General features: G+C 39.4%; 1 protein-coding gene across 1 annotated transcript in view; it reads left to right on the top strand.

Annotated features, from left to right (window-relative positions):
* LOC140754959 (multiple PDZ domain protein) overlaps nt 1-20736 on the top strand; it is a 193711-nt gene that overhangs the window by 13811 nt on the left and 159164 nt on the right. Inside the window, exons 2-4 of the mRNA XM_073090118.1 lie at nt 5063-5271; nt 5916-6053; nt 13249-13407. Of these exons, the coding sequence (XP_072946219.1) occupies nt 5269-5271; nt 5916-6053; nt 13249-13407 (300 nt within the window). The 5' untranslated portion in view covers nt 5063-5268. The remainder of the gene's footprint in view (nt 1-5062; nt 5272-5915; nt 6054-13248; nt 13408-20736) is intronic.

Here is a 20736-nt window from a genome sequence, read left to right on the forward strand (position 1 = left end):
CCAATAATCATAATTAATCTGGGATTCAGGATTGGAGTTCTGATTGGGTGCAAATGCGTTGCTTCTCCTGAGGACTAAGTTCGAACGCTTCCTATATATTTTAGGTAGTAGCGCCCTTTACGGTTCGATTCCGGAGTCACTACCGCCAACTTGTTTCTGCCTAAAAATGTCAGTGTTAAGGGTTGCTGTGTTCTGGTTTGAAGAGTGTGGTGAGGGAGACATATTTATCCGAGGCGTTCTAACTTAGTGCTCAGGAGTATCAGCGGATCTGTGGCCGACCTCAGGTAGTCTAATCCTATCTGGGGTAATACAGATGTTCATGGGCGGCAGTAGCCACTTACCATCAGGTGGACTGCATGCTCGTCTGATACTCCTTTTTTTTGTTATCGAGAGGAAACCTTCAAAAGGTACCCAGTGTCGTGGGAGCGACACAGAGTTATGTGGGATTCTTAACGCACTAAAACCCCCCCGGGTGGCCGTCCTCGGCGCTGCGTAGAGGGCTCCGGGATCTCCAAAGGAACGCAACCGGAGTCTTCTTAGCGCGTTGCCCCGTCGGGCTCCGCCCAGGTGAGCTTGACGCTCACCACACCGCTGGTGTACACGATGGTATGCGACCACACATACCGTCGTGCTTCCCGGGGTCGCTTGCCGGGCGGTTCGACCTTCGTCTGATACCCCGATATTATATAAAAAGACAGAAAAAAGTGTGGCGAGCGTGCCTCTGTAGTGGAAGCACGAAGTCCTAGCAACTTTAATAGGTCTCAAACTACGTCTAAGTAGTTTAACTAGGAGCACAATTCAATTTTACTTCAATAACTTGTTTATGCCTTTGGCTGGTGTGGTACATTTATTGAGATTTTTTTATGAGATGTGCAAAAGTATGTTGTATATTTAGTTTTCAGCTCACAATCCCACTGCTGGGATTGGGGACTTGACTTAATTTAATGAAGGTTTAGTGCGCTACATGCCGTGTTTGACATATGCACTATCATCATCATCATCATCATCATCAACCCATTACTGTCCCACTGTTGGGCACGGGTCTCCTTTCAGAATGAGAAGGATTAGGCCATAGGCGCTGGCCAAGTGCGTATTGGTAGACATCATATATCTTTGCGATTTTTTTTATAAATCTCTCAGGTATGCAGGTTTCCGCACGATGTTTCTTTCACAGTTTAGCTAGTGATAATTAATTTCTAATAAGCACATAACTTTGAAAAATCAGAGGTCCATGCCAGGGATTTGAAGCCTATTGCTTACTTTCTTCAGTTATTAATAATAATAATCAAAGTTTTGATCGAAATTTAACAATTTCTTCATCCTAGACATTGTCAAATTTTGATCCTTCGTAGGTAAAAATTGGATGGATTGAATATTAATTACATTTGTAATTACGTTTGTAAATGTGTAGATTTTAGGGCCGGGAGTTGAATCCAGGACTTCCTTACAACAGTATAGCATTATAGCTGTTAACATACTTATCCGAGGCGTTCCAACGTAGTCCTCAGGTAGAAACATATTTGACCTCACTTGAGGTTTGAGATATCTTTATTCTCATAAGAATATACATTCACTTACATGAGAATTTCTTAAAAAGTAAAATATAAACATGACACTGCACAAGCAAAGTATAACATTTTTAATAATAAATATTTGAAGGTAGATGGAGAATACAAACACTGTTTCGATATTCGCTTTTAAAATACGTAATGCGTTCATGTAGATTAAGAGTTTAGAAAGTTAATCTTATTTAGGGTTGTTTACAGATGTCTATCAGCAGTAGCATTAAGTGAAAAAGCTCGTTTGCTACTTCTATATTATATAAAAAAAAACGTTTTTAGTTTTATAACACAAAAAACTAAAAAATATGTCTGCTAAATTCCAACGAGATATTGCCCTGAAATACAATACAAAAAGTTATCGCGATGACCTATTTTGTTCGGCTTGATATTTGATTTTATACACATTGTTTTACGGACATTTGCTCCGTAGACATTGTACAAGTTATTATTACAAAAAATATTATATATAATAATATCAAAACCTAAAAAAATAATTTTTGAAAATGACATACCAATTAGGACTTATTCTTTTTTTTCTTATCTCATAATATGTATATTAAATGAAAGGGTATATTGAGGTTAATACGAAAAAATAAAATAACGTTACTCGAAAGCGATTGTTAAATGTTATTAAAAAAGATTACAATAAATTATTAAACATTAGGTACATTGGAATATTGATTATAATAGTACAGAAATCATTGCAACCGCATCTGATTTTTCTGAATTAAAATATTAGCAACATTAGGTACCGACGTCCCTGTAGTTCCGGGACTAGAATAGGGCTACGGTATCCCCTGTCCGTAGAAAGAGGCGACTAAAAGTGGGCTTCCGCGGTTGCGGGCGGCAAGAATGGGAGCTCGAACCGTCCAGTAAGCGACCCCGGGAAGGACGGCGGTATGAGTGGTCGCATACCGTCGTGAAAACCAGATGGTGTGGGAGGAGCGAAAACTGCTCTCCCAGGGCAGAGATCGGGCATTGAGGTCTCCGGTTGCGTTCCGTCGGAGATCCCGGAGTTCTCCAATAAGCTCGCACGTCGTCGAGTACCTTTTGAAGCTTTCCCCCTTGTTAAGAAAAAAAGGAAAACGTACCCACATCGAAAATTATCGAAACAAAATGTGTGTGAAGTCTATCAATTTGCACTTGGACAGCGCGGTGGACAGTGGCCATATCCCCTCTCTCTGTGAGGAGACCCGTGGTCGGCAGTGGGACAGTAATGGGTTGACGACGACATTACGACACGACGAGGTACATAAATCTATTGTGTCCACAGGAATTGCTTAATAAGCATATAATTAAACAAAAACTGCTAGTACAGACAGACAGAAATTATATTTATTTGTATCCTTACATTATGTGTGCAATAAAGTTCAAAATAATAAAGTTATTCCATAAAAGTGTTTGCAAATGGCGCACGACAGTCGCCGCAATAAAACGCGCAATTGAAGCTCGTCTTTGCACAGCAGTAAACTGTTTATTTGTCTATGATTGTAGTGCAAATATACATACATTTGTAGGAAATATATTGTCAATCAACTATTGGGTTTTGGACGTTCAGTGCTGGATTTAAATCGCTACAACACAGGGTGTTCTATTTTTAACACGCTTTTGTTAGCTTGGCCTGTATGTATGTAACGGAATCTTTGAACTGGATTTTTATCCACTTTGAACAGTTCGATTAATTTAAAAATTTTGAACACGTGTCAAGAACCGATGAGAATAACCGATTTTAATAATTAAGTCCCATTCTCCTCATCAGGATCGTCAGGATTAACGATTGTCCTTGTGCGATTATAGCGTGCTTTTTAGTTTTTAAACTATATAATTATTCGTGAAAGGAGTCATAATCATGAAATATGTAGAAGAATTATGATATTTTTCAAAAATGATGTAAAAAATATCAAAAAAATACAACTGATTTGTATGTCACTACAAAGTTACCAACAAATTAAAATAAATGCTGGTTTGATACATAGTTCTGAAGTCGGTTACAAAGTAGGGAAGCTACAAAAATAATTTGTGACCTCATAATAGGCACTACATAAGAAAATCCAGGAAATAAATAAAGATATTAGATTTATTTTTGGTTTTAAGATAAAAGAGATAAATTTAATTATTCTAAATTATTTATTCTAATTCCACAACAGATGTCGGCAGTGGTGACAGGCCACCATAGATCACTGTCTGCAATCCGCTGTCGAATGGACTGTTACAACAACTATAGTAAAAACTGGATTCATTATGCTATTTTCCTTTTCTAAATGCGTATTTGACGTAAAAATATCGTATACCAGAAAAAATATCCACTGAAATTTAACATACAATAAAAAAATAGTATTTGTTATATTTTTTGTTAAAAAAGGTAAAAGTAGGTAGGTACAGATACAAATATTTATATAACTGTCTACAAAAAAGATAATATGAAAGAACGAAAGAAAACTTATTTACGATAAAACTAAAAAAATAAAACACTAAATATGTAAATAATTAAAAAAGATATTGTCTGCAACGAAATTTGTGTTATTTAAACATTTAATAATTAATACGTTTCATTTATTGATGTGAAACATTTATAGCCGCACGTAAAACCGATTTCTGGCGTGGCGACGCATGCACGCGTCGCCACGCTATACGATGGTATATATATACAGTCTATATGCAGTAGTGTGTACGGTGTGGCGACGCGTCGCCATGCGCAATCGACTGTGCGATCGTAATATTTTATTTTATCATTATGACATATTTAGTTCCTATCACAATATGTTATTTTCTGCATATTACTTTTACAACATAATGTCGATGTTTCACATCTGCCAGGCGTCCCGTGACGGCTCACATTTTTTTTGATTTCAAGATGATATTTAATTTTTTTTTTTTTTTAATGTTAATAATTAAGCAAGTATTTATTAACAATTATACATAATTTTTTTTTTTTTTTTTTTTTTTTTTTTTTTTTTAATTTAATTTAATTTATATATTCAAGTTCCACAACAGATGTCGGCAGTGGTGACAGGCCACCATAAATCACTGTCTGCAATCCGCTGTCGAATGGACTGTAACAACAACTATAGCAGAAACTGGTTTCATTAATCTATTTTTCTTGTGGTTTCCTTTTCAAAATGTATTCCAAAATTCATATCTTTTGTTAATATCTTGTTTTAACACAGAACGTTCTAGAATTAATAAAGAAATTATTACTTATCTAAGATTTTTTATGGAAAAATATTTAAAATAGTTTATATAAAAAAGTGGGACGCATAATGTCGACTGTAATCGTTGTAATGATGACAAGTAAACATTTCCCAGAAATGTGGCGTTTTTGACTTTACTATTTTATGGAGCATTGATATATTCTTTTTATAAAGTTTTTTTTATAACAGTAATAATTTTGAAGCGTGTTTTTTTGTTTTAAGAAACGTATTAAAAATAAACACTATCCCAGCCTTATTTCAAAATAAAAAAAACATATTCTCTACATCCAAAACATACCAAATTATCAGGTGCCAATATCCATCATGTCAAGTGTACGTATAAATGCGCGCGTGTCCATGTGTGAGTGTTAATGCAACAATGTGCAGTGTTTGCGTGTGGGAGTCGTGCGTCAGTTGCCATGGCAACCGTCAGTGAAGACAAGATGGCGGAGAAGGTTAGCTGATCGGAGTGCCGCGCGCGCAAGCCTCGTAGCAAGCGACGTGTTAGGCGCATCATGGTAAATATGATATTAAGTATTGTTAGTATGTGGTAAATATGGTTACCTCACTTTTATTACCAGTTTTAAGTCGTAGAATTCTGTGTGGTTCGACTTCGGAGGCAGTACCATCAACGGTTTCTGCCTAATAGTCGAGTTAAGTGCTGCTCTGATTTGAAGGGTGCGATAAGGGAGACATACTTATCCGGTGTTCCAACTATCATCCACGCTAGCAACGCGTCTGCGAGTGTCTCGGATAGGACTGTAATCTAATCTGGGGTTGATTATACATGTTCATGGGCGGCAGTAGTCACTTACCATCAAGTGGAGTGCATGATGCATGCCATTTCAGTTTTATAACAAAACGCAGGTAAAATTAAGCTAATATAGTATTAAATAAACATGTTTTTATGTGTTACATGTAGCTTTTTCTCAATTCCAATCTAAAAATGATGACCATTTTTAGATCCACCCATTATTAATTACGAATAATAACATTAAATCTTTTATAACATCTATCTTTAAAGGTCATGTAATAACTAAGTTATTAATGAATCAACGAATTAATTGAACAACTGAAACAGTGACCGAAGGAAAAGAATGAATGACAGAATGGGGCCACCTAAGCATAATTAAGCAATTTAATTGAAAGTATATTACCCCAGCAGGTGTTCGGCGAGTGGGCGCAGGTGGAGGTGGTGGAGCTGGTGAACGACGGGTCTGGGCTCGCGTTCGGGATCGTGGGCGGCCGCTCCTCCGGCGTCGTCGTGAAGAGCGTGCTGCCCGGAGGCGTCGCTGACAGGGTGAGTGGGTCATTCATTCAATAACTGACGCTGATATGTATTTGAAGGCAGTAGAACCTTTTTTGGTTCGACTTTTTCGGCACGACCGCCACATCTATTTCTGCCTTACGACAGTAGTTCAAGCGCTGCTGTGTTCCGGTTTGAAAGGTGTGGTAAGGGAGAGATACTTTTCCGAGGCATTCCAGCTTAGTCCTCAGGGGTAGCGGCGCATCTGTGGCCGACCTCAGATAGGAATATTCAATCCTATCTGGGGTTGATTATCTATCTGGGTGGACTGCATGTTCGTTTGCTACTCCCATATTATATAAAGTGGCAACATATCCACGTTTGGTTTTTGGGCACCTATTTTATTTCGAGTTAATCGCAAATGTCCATGAATGGCAATGACCCTTTACCTGCTGTTTCAACCTGAGCAAAACGTACCTTTCGAAATTATCATATACAGATCAGCACATACACGCCGATAAACAATAATGCATTGGTATATTCACAAAGTAAACCGAAGCCCGTATAACATTGCAAATATTATTTCGAATCAACCAGCATCCATAATAATAGGCTTATGCCAACAAAATGGTTTACATAAGCCTCCATTTGCTTTCTATGTGAAACGGATTACATCTATCTTGACATGGTAAGCTTCCGATGTTTATATATTTGTATCGATGCCCAAACGGCGAGCCTTGGATGTCGGGCTGAAGTTTTCTTTGGACTTTTCGAAAAGTATTTGAAAGGTGGTAGTACCTTTGCAACACAATAGTGAGTTTATGAAAATGATCTTTGACTCTGGGCCGAAGATTTCTTTATAAAGGACGTTTTGAAAAGTATTTTGAAGGTGGGTAGGACCACAAAGGGGTTAAGTTCGGCAGGATCTGGTTAATAACAGCAGTGTTCAGTGCTGCTGCGTTCCGATTTGAAGAGAGACATACTTATCCGAGGTTTTCCATTTTAGTCCTCAGGCCTCAACAACTACCTACTTAGCATCAGATACATTGCATGCTCATTTGCTAGTCTGTCTTATAAAAAAAATAAAAACAAAAGAACTCAGATGGCTAAAAATATATAAATCCAACGATATATTAAAATTCGTATACTCGTTTGGGCCGCAAGGCGTGCCAAAGAATGAGAAATACCTACGGAAAAAAATTATCCTCCTCAGTCTAGTAAAGCTAAAATTTTAGACAAGATTTTTTTTATTTCTCTAATAATTTTGATTAGTACAAAGTTTACAATCTCCAATATAAATATAGGTAGTATACACCAAGATAGTATGATTTGTCTAGATAGACAGAAATGTAATAACACGATTCCCGTAATATCAGGCATAGCATAGCACTGAATATGGAGCTTTGCAAGTTTCATACAACGATATTACTTGCGCTACATACTCGTATTAACCAAGCTAACGTGGATATTGCCGTAGTTTCAAATTAGTTGGGAAACTAAAGGTTTTATTAATGAATATTTACTGGCTACTTTAATACGAGAAGTACCTTTTGGAGGAAAAGTATTTTTTATATTATAATATAAGAGCATGCAATCCTCCTTATATTCAACTGCATATGGAATGGGCGTTGTACCTAAAGTTAGTGTGCTAAGGGAGTTATACCTTTTTTTTTTGTTTTTTTGTTTACGAGGGGGAACCTTCAAAAGGTACCCGACGACGTGGGAGCGACGTCGGGTTATGTAGAATTTTTACTGCACTAAAACCTCCCCGGTGGCCGTCCTCAACGCTTGTTGGAGAACTCCGGGATCTCCGCGGGAACACAACCGGAATCCTTCAAGCGCGATGCCCCGATCGTGCTGCGGGAGCACTTGGCTCCTAAATTCCCCCCTCCCTCCTCCATCTGGTGTTTACGACGGTATGCGACCACACATACAATCGTCCTTCCCGGGGTTGCTTGCTGGACGGTTTGAGCTCCGCTCGACTCTCCGAGCTCTTGCCGCCCGCAACCCCGGAAGCCCCCTTTTAGTCGCCTCTTACGACAGGCAGGGGATACCGTAGCGGATATCGTAAAGGGGGTCATACCTACTTTGCAAAAAAAGCAACAAGACATCGGTGACCAATCTTAGTATTTTTTATAATATAAGAGTAGCAGACTAGCATGCAGTCCACCTGATGGTAAGTGACTACTGCCGCCCATGGAAATCTGTAATCAACCCTATATAAGATTAGATTCCTATCTGAGGTCGGCTGAAGAGTAAGCTGACACGCCTTGGAAAAGTATTTGTCCCTTGTCACACCCTTCATACCACAGCAGCGTTTAACAATCCTGTTATTAGGTAGAAATAGGTTTGGCGATGGTGCCGCCAGAGCCGAACCACAAAGGGTTCTACCACCTTGAGTTTTTCGTCATTTGCACTATGTTTTAAAGGTTTATACATGGCAATGTCCACTTAACATCAGAAAAGCTCATTTGCAACATCCATTACATAAAAAAGTTCTCCCATACAGAAACTAGTGATGCTTAAGCTCTTTAAAAGCTAGCTCTAGTTTAAAACAACCTCAGCGAATTACAGCTTTCATTCAAGCCATTAATAGCGACTTCAATTTATTACTTTGCCCTAGTTTTCTTGGATATTATCATACAAAACGTAATGTTCTGAATATTTCCATGTTTATCTATAAATTCGATGTTTCCGCCCTATATTTTCATCTTAGGCTTAGAACTCACGGAGCGTTTTTTAATTTTCGTACTGACGTGGAAGCGTAACGCGTCAAATTGTTCGTAAATTAAAGTTGCGTTATCTTATTATTAGTGATCGAAGGTTACGACCCAATTTATTTCTGCGGCGTCGTGATTGTCTGCTGTTTTGCTACGACGATGGACAATATAAAACGATCTCTTACTATCCTAGGGCTACTACGTAACCGTGCCTACGTAATCGCGCAAAAACAGTCTCGTGAGTTATGACACAAAACGTTGGCTGCAACGAGGCTGCTGCAAAATCACTCCGAGAATTCTTTCTTAACCTAAAATAATAGCATCTCATAATCTTATGGCGTTTAAGTGCGTAAAATCAAAAGGTCCTATATTATAATATTCCTATTATATGTATATATTCCTACCTGAGGTCGGCCACAGATGCGCCGCTACTACTCAGGACTAAGCTGGAACGCCTCTGAAAAGTATGTTTCCCTTACCACACCCTTCAAACCAGAACACAGCAGCAATTTACACTGATGGCTGTGGGGATGTGTGTGGGATAAATAGGTGTGGCGTTGGTGCTGCCGCAGTCGAACCACAGAGGGTTCTCCCATATGGAGGGATTGTATATTAAACTAAAAAAGTCAGAGTCGCGCGGTTAGCCCGCATCTAACCGCCAGTGTGTAGGAAGCGTTAGGCCAAAATTCCTTTCTCCAGGGTTTATTCAATTACTTGTTTATCTCGCTTATTGTTTTGTTTGTGATAAGAGGATTATTTTCCTGTTATTGCAAAATGTCTTATAATAGAAAAGGAATTATTTTGTATATAAGGCTTAAAGGTGGTAGACCCTTTACGACTCGACTCCGCAGAAACCCACGCCACACCTGTGTATATCTATCTACTAATAGTAGTACACATTGCTGTATTCTGAATTGAAGGCTGAGGTAAGGAAGACATTTCCGAGGCATTCCATCTTAGTCTTCAGAGGTAGCAGCGCACCTGTGGCCAACCTAGGTATCTAAACTTATCTGAGGTTGATTATGGGCGGCAGTAGCCACTTACCATCAGGTGGTCTGCATGCACGTCTGCTACTCTTATATTATAAAAAAGTAAAGCCAAAAATTGTATATTCCTGCTCAATCCGTTACCGAACCTGGTTATTTATGGATGTCAGTAGCTACTTACTATCAGGTGAAATGCATGCTTGTCGGCTACACCTATATTATAAAAAGTAAAGAGAAAATCTAATATTCCTGTTCAATCGTTGTCCGAACAATGAAGAACCCTACAAATATCTACGCATGTGAACCCCACACTACCTACACGCTACGTTACTCGCTAGTAATTTGTAGTGTTAACTGATGCACGTCGCCGCAGCGGGGCTTGTTTGAACAGGGTGTTGTGGCTTTATCAGATAGAGGTTTGATAGTAACGATGAACAGCACACAGCACAGATTGAACAGCCGAATAAGTAATTTTTCTTTCTTTCTTCTTCCTTATTGTGCGGTTCGTGTGTATATTTCCAAATTTGCAATTTGGTTTATAGTGACGATATATGTTAACACTACTCGTTAAGAGATGGCGTCGACGAGTGTTCTGAATCACGCTATTGAAGTTTTCTAAACATCTTGTACATATACAAGTTCCGAAGTGAGACTGGTGGAGCACGGCTGCTTCCCAGACATAATTGCTTAGCCCGGTGGGAGTTTAACCTTTGCCAAAATAGTATTCTTTATAATCTTGAAGCGATTTATCTTAGTCCTCAGAGGTACCGGCGCATCTTAAGCCGACCTTCGGGAATCTGATTTTATTGGCGGCAGTAGCCACTTACCATCAAATGAACTGCTTGTCTGCTACTCCTATATTATAAAAAGTGAAGGGAAAATCTAATATTCCTGTTCAATCGTTGTCCGAACAATGAAGAACCCTACAAATACCTACGCATGTTAACCCCACACTACCTACACGCTACGTTATCCGCAAGTAATTTGTAGTGTTAACTGACGCACGTCGCCGCAGCGGGGCTTGTTTGAACAGGGTGTTGTGGCTTTATCAGATAGAGGTGTGATAGTAACGATGAACAGTATTTGAACAGCCGAATAAGTAATTTTTCTTTCTTTCTTCTTTCTTATTGTGAAGTTCGGGTGTAATGAAAATTTGAAATTTGGTTCATAGTTTTGTTGACGCTACTCGTTGAGAGATGGCGCCACGAGTGTTCTGAATCACGCTATCGAAGTTTTCTAAACATATAGTACAAATATAAGTTCCGAACTTAGACTGGTGGAGCACAGCCGCTTTCCGGGCATGATCTCCTTTGCCAAAATAGTATTATTATAATGTTGATGGGACGCTGTAGCCACTTACTCGTACCATCAGGTAAACCGCCAATGCTTGTCTGCCACTTCAATATTATAAAAAAGTAAAGGCAAAAATCTAATATTTCTGCTCAATCCATCTCTAAACAACGAAGAATAACCCTGTAAATACCTACGCATGTGAACCCCTCACTATCTACACGCTACGTTAACCGCCAGTAATTTGTAGTGTTAACTGACGCACGTCGCCACAGCGCGGCTTGTTTGAACAGGGTGCTGTGGCTTTATCAGATAGAGATTTGATAGTAACGATGAACAGTAATTGTGAGGTTCGGGTGTGAATTTCGAATGTTTAAATGTAGTAGAACCCTTTGTGATTTGACTCCCGCGCCATCACCGCCACACGTATTTCTGCCTAATAACAGAAGTGTTAAGCCTTGCTGTGTTCTGGTTTGAAAGGTGAGGTAAGGGAGACATACTTTTTCGAGGCGTTTCAGCTTAGTCCACTAGTTTAGTAAAAAAAGTTTTTTATATTATAAAAAAATGAGCTCATACTTTTTAATAATATTCGAGTAGGTTTCGATCATGCAGTTCATCTGATGGTAAGTGGCTACTGTCGTCCATGGACAGTAATTAATCCCAGATAAGATAAGAGTCCCACCTTAGATAGGCCACAAAGGAATTGCTACTCTTGACGATTAATTTGGAAGCCTCGGATAAGCATGCATTCTACACTTTCTACACTCACAGCCCCACACTAGGATTCCCTGTATCGTGGGTGCTATGGACACACACAGAGACAAATACACAAACACCCAAACCCAGAATCAGAAATCTAAATTCATCATTTAGAAATCTGTCTGGCTGGGGATCGAACCCGGGACCCTCTGCGCGTCAGACCGGAATGGTGACCGCTCCGCCACGCGGGTCGCGGATTTCATACCATATTTTTCAAAACGGGACACAATAACGCTGAACACTGCTGTTATTAGCAGAAATACAAGTGGTGGTAGTGCCTCCGGGTACCACAAAGGTATACGTGAAGCTGTGTTTTACTATAAGTCAGATACTTTTTAACTGCTCCCATTCTGATGGTTTCTTTACGATGTTTTCCTGTAAGAATACAGCAAGTGACAATTTCGAACTCCCGTTTATAAATAACTCTTATGTGTTTCAATAATATGAACAGAGAGCATAACCGTCAGGTAATATTTACAATGTTGATGCTTCCGACGTAGTGCAATAGGGATGGCGATTCTTGAATCGAATCGAATGAAAGTGTTATTATATATATAGATTCACCAAAAAATCTAGGTCTAAAGAATCGATTCTCCAACAATAGAACTTCGGTCTATTCAGGGCCGAATCTAGCGAACAAAAAGGACGTCAGGACCAAACAATCACTGAAATAAAGTTAGCAAAATATACTATGACGTGGAACGCTATGACATGGGGCTCTTCAAAAAAGGTGCAAAAAGAGCTCTGATACAAAGCCGGCGATGCATTGGCGACTGCTCTGGTTGCAAATGTCCATAGGCGGCGTTGACTACTTTCCATCAGGTAGCACGTCTATTTAATTGTTAGGTTATACAATAAAAAAAACTAAAAATTAAATGATGATGATAAGTAATAACATGAAAAAAAACATTTCAATTTTATAGGATGAAATATCGATTCACTGAATCGATCCATTACCATGGAGATCGATTAAGAGAATCGATTTTTTGGTCCAAATAATCGATTCTTCGATTAATCGGTCTCAGATCGCCAGCCCTACAGTGCAATGTTTGGCGGCCTGTTTGTTATTTGTTTACCAAACCTTTACTACTGTTTATCAAACCTTTATGGGCGTGAAGTGGATTTAGGTTAGATTGCACCTTAGCCCTATTTTCACGTGGAATTTTGTTTCGTCATAGTATACAGATGATGTGCTAAGATTAGAATATAGTATACCTCTTAGTTTAAACGAAGAAAAAAACATATATACATATATACGGTCGAAAAAAGAAACTTCATCCTTTTTGAAGTCGGTTAAAAATGAAATATACTTACATACAAACATACGCAGTCTGGTAAAAATATTGGAATATTAATTGCGAATTTATTTTAGAACTTTCAATGATCGATTTAAATTTTATTAATTAAAACTTTCGTAATAAAGGTAGAAAGGTTTTATTACCAAAGTCAATAACACGTGTTGTATACCAGTTTATAAATGTCATTTTCCTCCAGGATGGCCGACTCCGCAGCGGGGACATGCTGCTCCGTATCGGCGCGGTGTCGGTGGTGGGCATGTGCGCGCGGCAAGCGGCCGCCGTGCTGCGGCAATGCGGCGCGTGTGTGCGGCTGCTGGTGGCGCGCCCGGCGCAGTGCGTGGCTAACAATTTACAGGTGAGTAGTATGATAAAGCTGAGTGTGATGAAGGATGAGGAGATGTTTCGTATCGGTGCGGTGTCGGTGGTGGGCATGTGCGCGCGGCAAGCGGCCGCCGTGCTGCGGCAATGCGGCGCGTGTGTGCGGCTGCTGGTGGCGCGCCCGGCGCAGTGCGTGGCTAACAATTTACAGGTGAGTAGTATGATAAAGCTGAGTGTGATGAAGGATGAGGAGATGTTTCGTATCGGTGCGGTGTCGGTGGTGGGCATGTGCGCGCGGCAAGCGGCCGCCGTGCTGCGGCAATGCGGCGCGTGTGTGCGGCTGCTGGTGGCGCGCCCGGCGCAGTGCGTGGCTAACAATTTACAGGTGAGTAGTATGATAAAGCTGAGTGTGATGAAGGATGAGGAGATGTTTCGTATCGGTGCGGTGTCGGTGGTGGGCATGTGCGCGCGGCAAGCGGCCGCCGTGCTGCGGCAATGCGGCGCGTGTGTGCGGCTGCTGGTGGCGCGCCCGGCGCAGTGCGTGGCTAACAACTTACAGGTGAGTAGTATGATAAAGCTGAGTGTGATGAAGGATGAGGAGATGTTTCGTATCGGTGCGGTATGTGTGGTGGGTATGTGCGCGTGGCAATGGCCGCCGTGCTGCGGCAATGCGGCGCGTGTGTGCGGCTGCTGGTGGCGCGCCCGGCGCAGTGCGTGGCTAACAACTTACAGGTGAGTAGTATGATAAAGCTGAGTGTGATGAAGGATGAGGAGATGTTTCGTATCGGTGCGGTATGTCTGGTGGGTATGTGCGCGTGGCAATGGCCGCCGTGCTGCGGCAATGCGGCGCGTGTGTGCGGCTGCTGGTGGCGCGCCCGGCGCAGTGCGTGGCTAACAGCTTACAGGTGAGTAGTGTGGTAAAGATGAGTGTGATGAAGGTGATTAATGACATTTGATAAATTCATAAAATAATTTATTTCATTAATGATCACTAGGCATATAGATCAAAAATTAATGATAGGGATTCTTCCTATTAATATTACGGAATGCGCGTATTTCAAATTAATCGTAGTCAGAAACTGTCTGAAAATTATCTAGCTTTCAAAGATACGTAAGATGATTAAATATGATGAGTATGTGGGACTTTCTCTTATGATGTCAGTACGCATACTATATCTAAAAATGAGGTAGAGTGCCAAGCCACTTACGAGAAAAATATAAATGACCAGAAAAATATCAATTAATTACTTTATTAACAAACTGATATATTTATGTAGTTCGTCGGACCACATTTGACGACTAAGAAAGTTCCACTACCCACCTCTTAAGTATTTTAAGGGTTCTCTTACCAAGTTTCTTAATACTCTCGATCCTTTAATAACTTGTAGCTTTTCAATTGTATGGCTTCACCTTTTCTAAATCGGTTACTGAAACAAATCCTGAAATAGAACCATCTAGAGACCTACGTTAACTTGAGAATTCAGTGATCGATACGGGCGAACTGGTTTGAACTGCGTCTCGAATTCTTAACGTATCTGTTAGTGTATCTTCTTCGTAGATTTCTTCTTCATTCTTCATGATGATAATGATGATGTTCTGGTGAAAAACATCACCATTATCATCATGTTCTTTAACCGTTTCTGGTTGCTTAAGTTGATTGGAGTCATATTTTTTATAATATAGAAGTAGTTATATAGGAGCATGCGGTCTACCTGATGGTAAGTGAACATCCGTAACTACGAGTAACTATACAGGGTGTTTTTTTCAAATAGGCCTTCAGGGCCAAATCCGAAACTATAAGGATTAGCGAAAAATGCTTAAAGGAGTTACGAGGCCGATCTTGATAAAAATAAAAACTGCATCATTTTTTTCAGACTTCCCAGATTTTTATCCTTATAAGCAACACTATCAAATAGTGGAATAATATAGTCGGTGTCTTTTTTTTCAAAATGAACTCGTTCGATTCCCGGCTAGGGAAAAAGTTATTTTAAAAAAGTAATGATGCAGTTTTAGTTTTTATCAAAATCGCCTTTGTAACTCCTTTCAGCATTTTTCGCTAATCCTTATATTTTCGGATTTGGCCCTGAAGGCCCGTTTGAAAAATTCACCCTGTATATTGAACAGGGATTCTACCTGAAGCCGACCACATATGTTCAGCCAATCCTAGGGAGTGATGAGAGCTTCATATGATACTGCCAGCATCCACACCCTGCCACAGAAACATAAGAACCGAAACACCAGAAGTAGAAGGTGATAACTCTCCACATAAACAGTAGTGGCTCTACCACCTTTCAAAGGTTGATGGATAAATATATGGCGTCACAATACAAACCTCTGGTAGAAATCTAATCTTATCTGAGGTTGATTACAGATCTCCATGGGAGGCAGTGGTCACTTACCATCAGGTGGACTGCATGCTCGTCTGCTACACCTACATTAAAAAAAAAACCTATTACCGATCTCTAACTCCAGTTAACTTGGTTCAGCTGTTTCCAAGATTAATTCTAACAGACAGATAGACAGATTGCTTTTTGAAGCTCGATTTATGTACGGATAAGCACGAAGCTGCTTTGTACTCGACGCACGTAATTCTCTCCGAAGCAAATTTTGCACGTTTCCAACATTACATTTTTTGAGATAACTTGCATATGCTAAGGTACATGAAATATAAGATAAGCTCTGTGTAGCTTTGGTGTGTTCAGAAAAATGAAAATGAAATTTGTGTGTGGCTTTTTATAATTGGTATAGAAGTAGTAGAATTTTGAAGTACCATTTTGAAAGTAGTAGAACCCTTTGTGGTTTGATTCCGGCGGCATGACCGCCACACCTATTTCTGCCAATTTAGTCCTCAGGGGTAACAATGCACATGTGGTTGACCTCTCGTAGGTCTTGATTAGACTTAGACATGTCCATGGGCTGCAGTAGCCATTAACCATCAAATGGATTGCCATTTTTTTTTGTCTGTGTTATATTTTTTTTACCGTGGATTCCCATGGTGCCAAACAGTATGTGTACATTCCCGGCCTGAAAGCTGTTCTCATTGGCTTTTTTATACTATGGGAGTAGCAGACGAGCATGCAGTCCACCTGATGGTAAGTGGCTACTGCCACTCATGGACATCTGTAAACCACCCGAGATAGGATTAAATATTCCTACATGGAGTCAGCCACAGATGCGCCGCCACCCCTGAGGACTAAGCTGGAACGCCTCGGAAAAGTATATCTCCCTTACCACACCCTTCAAACAAGAACAGAGCAGCGCTCAACACTGCTGTTATGAGGCAGAAAAAGGTGTGGCGGTGGGGCCGCCGGAGTTGAACCACAAAGGGTTCTACCATTTTCAGCTACTCATACAGCACATGTGTAAAGCAACGCCGTAATACAACGCGAGCTTATTGCGCGTTCTAATTGTCCGCCTTGGAATACTTTCTGCTCTTTCGAGGCTCCAATTTGTTCCAGATTTTTTTGTTCTATTTGGACATGCCAAGAAATTGTATAAACATTTTTTTATAAATGTGATAGAAGTGTTAAAACAATGCTTAATGCGATGTTTTTATTTATCGCATTTTTGCTGGCATGATTTACTGGTCTTCAAATATTCATCTCTGTGAGAAAATTCACCAAACATAAAGTAATCATCATCATTACTGTCCCACTGCTGGACACGGGTCTCCTCTCAGAATGAGAAGGATTAGGCCACAGTCTATCGCGCTGGCCAAGTGCGTATTGGTAGATTTCACATACCATTGAGATGTTTTTTTATAAAATCTTTCTGGTGTGCGGGTTTCATCACGATGTTTTCCTTCGCCGTTTAAGCAAATGTACAAGTAACACAAAGTAATAGAAACTCTTTATTTTTTAACTTTTTTATTTTTTGTTGGTCGAAATCTTTAAGTACATTATTTTTATCTGACAACAGAGGGTAATTTTTTGGAGCATCGTCTCATTTTTTGATACGCGCTACAGCACAAGAGGCTTGAAGGATTTTAACATACGAGTAATTATAAGCTGTCGTTGGATTAGTTTAAGTTGTGATAAATACTATTTTTGTAAGTGTGGGTTTCTGTCCTTACAATAATGATTACTTAATTTTATTTTTTCATGACGTAATAACTCTTGCTTCTCTCTCTCTCTCTCATGCATATAAATATTTTTATGACATTTTGTTATTTCTTATATTTATTCGACTGTTGTAAATTTTAGAATTATTTTCATTCAATTTAACTCCTAAATGCCGTCGCAAAAAACACACGCCCTTGTAAAGTTGGTATTTTTAATCCGGTTCCACACCTCACAGCCGGCACAGTGGGGGAGAGTAAAGCGCCCTAAGCCGCCCAATTACTGAACAGCGCTTGAGCCTATTGTTCTTCCGCTAGTATTTATACGAATGTCTGCACATTGCAACAGTTGCACACTTCTATGAAGTCGGAAGCGTCGACTTATATGTGTGACTTATGACTTAGAAAAGTGTGACATGGTAAAATCTGCTCCACCTGCAAATAAATACCTACATAGATTTATACGAACTTGCTCACACATACACATAATCGTTATATTGATCATTTATCATACCCATTTTACTTTTTTTTTTTTAATTTAGCTTATTTTGAGTAACTCACATTGTGCCGTAAACACACACACACTGACACATACGCAAAACTTTCTTTAATTTATGTTACCGTCGCTAGTTTTTTGATGCATTGTTTTTAAATTTTCCATTACTTGGCTTTAGTCACTTGATTATGTATCAAAAATTCTTACACACATAAATACACGTCTTAGTAAAATTCTCTGGTATTTTTAATCCAGCTCCACACCTCACAACCGGCACAGTGGGGGAGAGTAAAGCGCCCTAAGCCGCCCAATTACTGAACAGCGCTTGAACCTTTTGTTCTTCCGCTAGTATTTACACGAATGTCTGCACATCGCAACAGTTGCACACTTTTATGAAGCGTCGACTTATATGAATCATAGTAAAATCTGTGCTACACATATTAAACACACGCACATAGATATATAATGCTCGTAGACACAAATTAAATAAATTAGAAGTATTTTATTGATGCTAGTTTTTTACTTGGAAGTTTTAAATTTAGAATTGATTGACTAAAATTAAAATAATAATTTATCATTACTTTTTTATTGTTTTTTTTTTAATTTAGTTTGTTTTGCGTGACTCAAATTGTCCCGTAAACACACCCCTTGGAAATACACATACACACGCACATTAACGCACACATACGCAAAACTTTCTTTTACTTACGCCAGCTTTTTTGGTTCAATGTTTTTAAATTTTTTACCATTACTTGGCTTAAGTCACTTGAATATGTATCAAAAATTCTTACACACATAAATATACACGTCTTAGTAAAATTCTCTGGTATTTTTAATCCGGCTCCACACCTCACAACCGGCACAGTGGGGGAGAGTAAAGCGCCCTAAGCCGCCCAATTACTGAACAGCGCTTGAGCCTTTTGTTCTTCCGCTAGTATTTACACGAATGTCTGCACATTGCAACAGTTGCACACTTTTATGAAGCGTCGACTTATATTTATGACTTATATGAAGCGAAGAAGCGTTGTACATTTTTTAAAACATTTTTTAATTTATTGAGGTATTTCATCTATTGTTATTAGAGAATGTGGTAATAAAAATAATATCTTCGCGGTCTGGAGCTCAAATCCTAGGCCTCAGTTTTTTAATTGTGTAACTACGTAAAATGATTTCGATCACTTACTGTAGCGAAAAAGAAAATTATATACTTACCTAGCTTTCATTTATTTGTAACATCAAAAATGAAGGACTTAGGTACAATAGTTTTTATCCTTTTTTGCGTCCTCAGACGTAATCAATAAACTGTTTATTATTTATTATTATTTACTCTTTATTGACCATGTTAAAAACAATGTGGTGCAAAAGGCGGACTTAATCATCATCATCATCATCATCGACCCATTACTGTCCCACTGCTGGGCACGGGTCTCCTCTCAGAATGAGAAGGATTTGGCCATAGTCCACCGCGCTGGCCAAGTGCGTATTGGTAGACTTCACATACCTTTAAGTTTTTTTTTTTTTTTTTTATTATTTATAAATCTCTCAGGTATGCAGGTTTCCTCACGATGTTTTCCTTCACCGTTTAAGCAAGTGATAATTATTTTTTTTTTTTTTTTTTTCTGCTTCGCGGACTTAATGCTAAATAGCATTTTCTCCCAGTCAACCTTAGTGATATGCAGAAAAATTAAAGGCGGTACAACTTTTCGACAATATTAGAATGTTATTCTCGTCCACAGGACAGAAGCCTATGTTCTCGTGTAGGGGTTTAATTATCCCTCCAAAATTGTATCAAAATTGTACTTTAACCGTAATAGCGTAAAAAAAGAATAACTTTTACATTTATAGTATTAAGTACGAATGCGTTACATTATTCAAATATAACCCCTTGAATAAAATTCCCAGGTTTTTAAGGGTTGATTTCGGTTACATTACAATAAAGATCCCAAATAGAGCAAATTGAAACCCGCACTCAGTCCCTAGACAGCCCTTATGCTAAAACGGATAGAGAACTTTGTCAATACGGGGTTCAAAAACTTTCGTTAAGGGATTATAAACATTCATGTTGTGCAATAAGCTTGTAATATTTGCGGACGGTAATATTTTTGAGCGTATGTACAGTTAGCTTCAAAAGTAGATGAACAGATTAAGGCTTTAAAAATATTTATACACACAAACGTTCATAATTAGCTGAGGAGCATCATAATTACATGAACATCGTAAAGCGTCAAAATTAGCTGAACACATATGTGTGAAATGGCTAATGTCACGATTATGATAATTATGTCATTATTCAGCTACTATTGATACGGTAGTGCACGAGTACTGCCGCCCATTGACATCTATAATCAATCCCAGATAATATCAGATTCCTACCCGAGGTCGACCATAGATGCGCCGCTACTCCTGAGGACTAAGCTAGAATGCCCCGAAAAAGTATATCTCCTTTACCACACTCTTCAAACCACAACACGTGGTAGAACCCTTCGTGGTTCGACTCCGGCGGCACCACCGCTACATCTATTTCTACCTAATAACAGCAGTGTTAAACGCTGCTGTGTTTTGGTTTGAAGGGCGTGGTAAGGGAGACATACTTTTCCGGGGCGATCCAGCTTAGTCCTCAGGGGTAGCGGCGCATCTGTGGCCGACCTCAGGTAGGAATATCTAATCCTATCTGGGGTTGATTACAGGGTGGCAGTAGCCACTTACCATCAGGCGAATCGCATGCTCGTCTGCTACTCCTATATTATAAAAAAAAACACAGCAGCGTTTAACATTGCTATTATTGGGCTGAAATGCGGGCGGTGGTGCCACCG

Source organism: Epargyreus clarus, unplaced genomic scaffold (genome assembly GCF_041222505.1).
Source record: "Epargyreus clarus isolate Ecla_fem2 unplaced genomic scaffold, WU_Ecla_fem_2.2 ptg000032l, whole genome shotgun sequence".
NCBI classification, from domain to species: Eukaryota; Metazoa; Arthropoda; class Insecta; order Lepidoptera; family Hesperiidae; genus Epargyreus; species Epargyreus clarus.